Below are 3,575 nucleotides of genomic sequence, written 5' to 3'. Positions count from 1 at the left end.
ACTCCCTGCAGGGCCATCCCCTCACCCCCACCCGGCAAACACTGTCCCCAGTAAACTGCTCCCTGAAATACCCGACTCCAGCGTCCCACACCGACAGCCCTTGCACCCTCCACTCCCCATGGGAGCTCTCCCCCCCACAACCAGCCACTCCCACCAGGGCCATTCCCCGCACTGTCCCCAGAGAAACCGCTTGCTGAAACGCCAGACTCCAGCTTCCCACACCCACTGCCCCTTGCACCCTCCACTCCCCATGGGAGATCTCCTCCTGGATGTCTCCCAGACACCTCCCGCTCAGAAGGACAGAAACAGAGAGCAGTCAGAAGCACGGCCCTGGATGTAAATCCTTTAATGGCTTTTGCTGACAGAAGAGCAGGCCTCCCTCATCTATGCGCAGCACTGGGGACTAGATGAGGCTGTGGGCTTTGGTACCCGGGCCTCATCACTCCTTGGGTTGGGGCACGGCTTCCACCTGAGAGTAGGTGTTATTCTCAAAGAGGCGGCTCAGGTGCTGGTTGTTGCCCAGGGCCCTCTGCACGTGCTCTGGGGTGATGCGCATCTTGTGGTTGTTGCAGGCCTCCTGGCCTGCCAGCTCCAGGATGTTGGCCGTCAGGTACTCGAGAATGCCGGTGAGGAAGATCGGTGTAGATGAGCTTAGGCGCTGGGCATAGCGACCCTCTCGCAGGAGGCGGTCCACGCGACTAACCGGGAAATGGAGCTCGGCCCTCATGGAGCGGGACAGACCGTGCCTCTTATGTCTGTGAGAGTGCCGGTGGTTTCTTCTCCGAGACATGATGTTCGCTGGGTTTGGCCCTGATCAGCCCAGCCTGATGCTCCCAGTGGCCTGGGTCTGTCAGGGTACCAGTGCTCCCTCCTGCCCACTGTGCCCCTCACTGGTCCGGGAGCCGCCTTTATGACAACCTGACATTGTGATGTCATTGATGACAGCGGCCCCTGATCAGGACTGGCCTAGAAGCGTCTGTGACAGAAACCGGGTCTCCCTGTTGACTGGGCCCTCTGTATGAGGGAACGTTTTCCATGTGACTTTAATAGCCTAGCATAAAAAAGGAACATGTGTTCATATGTGAATGAGTGCCATAATTTTATACTTCTTTCATAATTATCTTTAACTGTTTTAGAAGAAACACCCATATGTCCAATTGTCTCACCTACCAGAGCCAGGTAAACTTCAACGACAGAAAAGTGGACCATATGGACATTTAAAGCCCAGGCATGTCTTTCCTTGGCTCTTCAACGTAACTCCAATGCCCCAATTAGTACACTGTTAACTGTTTATAATTTGTTTTCTTCTCTACTTAGTAGTTTGGTGTTTCTGTTTTGTTTTTGATTCATTTTTAGCCAGTAAGTTATTCCCTGCTATTGATAGCCATGGTTGGGAACTTGGTTTTTGGTTTTCTTTTTGTTTTATTTTCTTAGTAAGGTAAAGCCCACATAACATAAAATTCACCATCTTGGCCATTTTTAAGAGTACAATTCACTGTTTTTTAATACATTCACAGTGCTGTGACGCTATCACTTCAGATTCCAGAAGAGTTTCATCACCCCCAGAAGAAACTCCATACCCATTAAAGCAGTAACTCCTTAGTCCTCCCTCCCCACTAGCCCCTGGCAGACAATCTACTTTCTGTCTATATAGGTTTGCCTATTCTAGACATTTATATAAACGGACTCACGTGAGACATTTTGTATCTGGCTTTTTTCACTTAGCATGTTTTCAAGGTTTGTCCACATTACAGCATGTGTCGCTACGTAATTTATTTTTATGGCTGGAGAATAATCCATTGTATACATATATCACATTTTGTTTATCCATTTATCAGTTGATAGACTTGTAGGCTGTTTCCAACATCTTGGTTATTATAAATAATGCTGCTTGTGTACATGATTTTGTGTTAACACCTGGCTTCGATTTTCTTGTGTATATACCTAAAAGTGTAATTACTTGGTCATTTGGTGAGAATTTATATTTACGGTCTGACCATCTGGGATCTTTCTAAATAGACTGATGGTTTGTAAAGATCTGGTCCCTGCTGGGTGAGAGACAACAGAGAATCTGGTTTGTCAGTCTTTTTGTTTGTCTATTTTTAGCGCAAATCAACTCAGAATGTCATGCCCTCTGGGAGGGGAACACCTACTTGATATCTGTACCAGGGAGGTTTACTGTTTCTGTGTTTATACTTGACCCATGGATGAAACTGTAGAACTGAGGCTATAAGCTCTATTTGTCTGTTCCTGTACATCTATGTATCTGTAATTCAGAAATGCCTTCATCTCTGGTTTTGTGAGTATATACAAGTTTTCCTACCTCCACATGGTACTAATACATAAGATTATAAAATCTCGGAAATTAAAGGTGCTCTGTCCTGACTGACATATCTAGGTAAATAATTGCTTACATAAACTGAATATTCCTAAAATAGCCTGAAAATAGTGAAATTAAATTTCTGACCCTTTAAATGTGCTTGATTAACAAAAATATTCTCGTAGAAACTAACTCAGATTCATTTCAAAAATTTAAATTCAAAGTGAAGTAAGTCAGAGAAAGACAAATATCATATAATTTCACTTGTATGTGGAATTTAAAAAACAAAACAAATGAGCAAGGGGAAAGAGAGAGAGACAGAGAGAGAGAGAGACAGAGAGAGAGAGAGACAAGCCAAGAAACAGACTCTTGAGAATAAACTGGTGGTTACCAGAGTGGAGGTGGGTGGGGGGGATGCTTAAATAGGTAATGGGGATTAAGGAGTGCACTGGTGATGAGCACCAGGTGATGGATGGAATTGTTAAATCACTATACTGTACACCTGAAACTAATATAACACTGTATATTAACTATATTGGAATTAAAATATTTTTAAAGTAATTTAAATTCATAGAGTTTAAATATTTGGTGAAAAGGATTACTTTAATCTTTAGTTTTTAATAAGAACAACTATGTTTTCTCTGCTTTATCAGTGTCAAGTATAATACAAACACTTTTTTCTACTTGGGTATGTTTTTCCTAAACTTATACAGGTTTACTGATCAAGCATAGTAGCATTACTTCTAGTTATTAACATTATAAAAATATAAATTTATTTTTAATGAAGTTGAACCATTATTCCAACAATCTTTTATTATCACAGTAAGAAGGTTTTGCAGCTTGAAGAAAGTTTGAGACAATATAAAAAGAAACATGAATCTGTGTTAAAATTTTGCCAAATCTGTCTCCATTTTGATGGGCTTATTCATAAGATTATAAAAATAAGCTTGTGGTTCCTTTAGAATCAAATATTATAGCAATGCAAACCTAGAATTCAGCTTTCTCTCTGTAAAAATGACAATGTTTCCTTGGAGGACTTCTCTGCTCTTAGTAAAAGGTTGTGAAAGTTCACTCTTCATCCCATATGGTAATTTGTTCAAAAGCAGAGATTTCTTATCTCACCAAAATAACATTGTATATTTTATTTCTAATTTACATGTCCTAAATTATTCTCCTTAAAACAAATACCCTACATTTCTATACATATTAAGGACTTGTGTTTATTTAAATATTGTGTTTATTAAATATTATATTG

The 3,575-nt window shown here is 41.1% G+C and overlaps 1 protein-coding gene across 1 annotated transcript; it reads right to left on the bottom strand.

The window, feature by feature from the left end:
* Positions 1-439: 439 nt before the first annotated feature.
* LOC123842588 (histone H2A-Bbd type 1-like) lies at positions 440-790 on the bottom strand. Its single transcript, XM_045871863.1, has one exon. The coding sequence runs from the start codon at positions 788-790 to the stop codon at positions 440-442; it is 351 nt and encodes a 116-aa protein (XP_045727819.1).
* Between the last annotated feature and the right edge of the window lie 2,785 nt (positions 791-3,575).

This window comes from Mirounga angustirostris, unplaced genomic scaffold, assembly GCF_029215605.1.
Source record: "Mirounga angustirostris isolate CCGP_5_RB_7025 unplaced genomic scaffold, mMirAng1.0.hap1 SCAF_11, whole genome shotgun sequence".
NCBI lineage: Eukaryota > Metazoa > Chordata > Mammalia > Carnivora > Phocidae > Mirounga > Mirounga angustirostris.
Note: the sequence above shows the minus strand (reverse complement) of the source record. Positions and strands in the feature narration are given on the sequence as shown.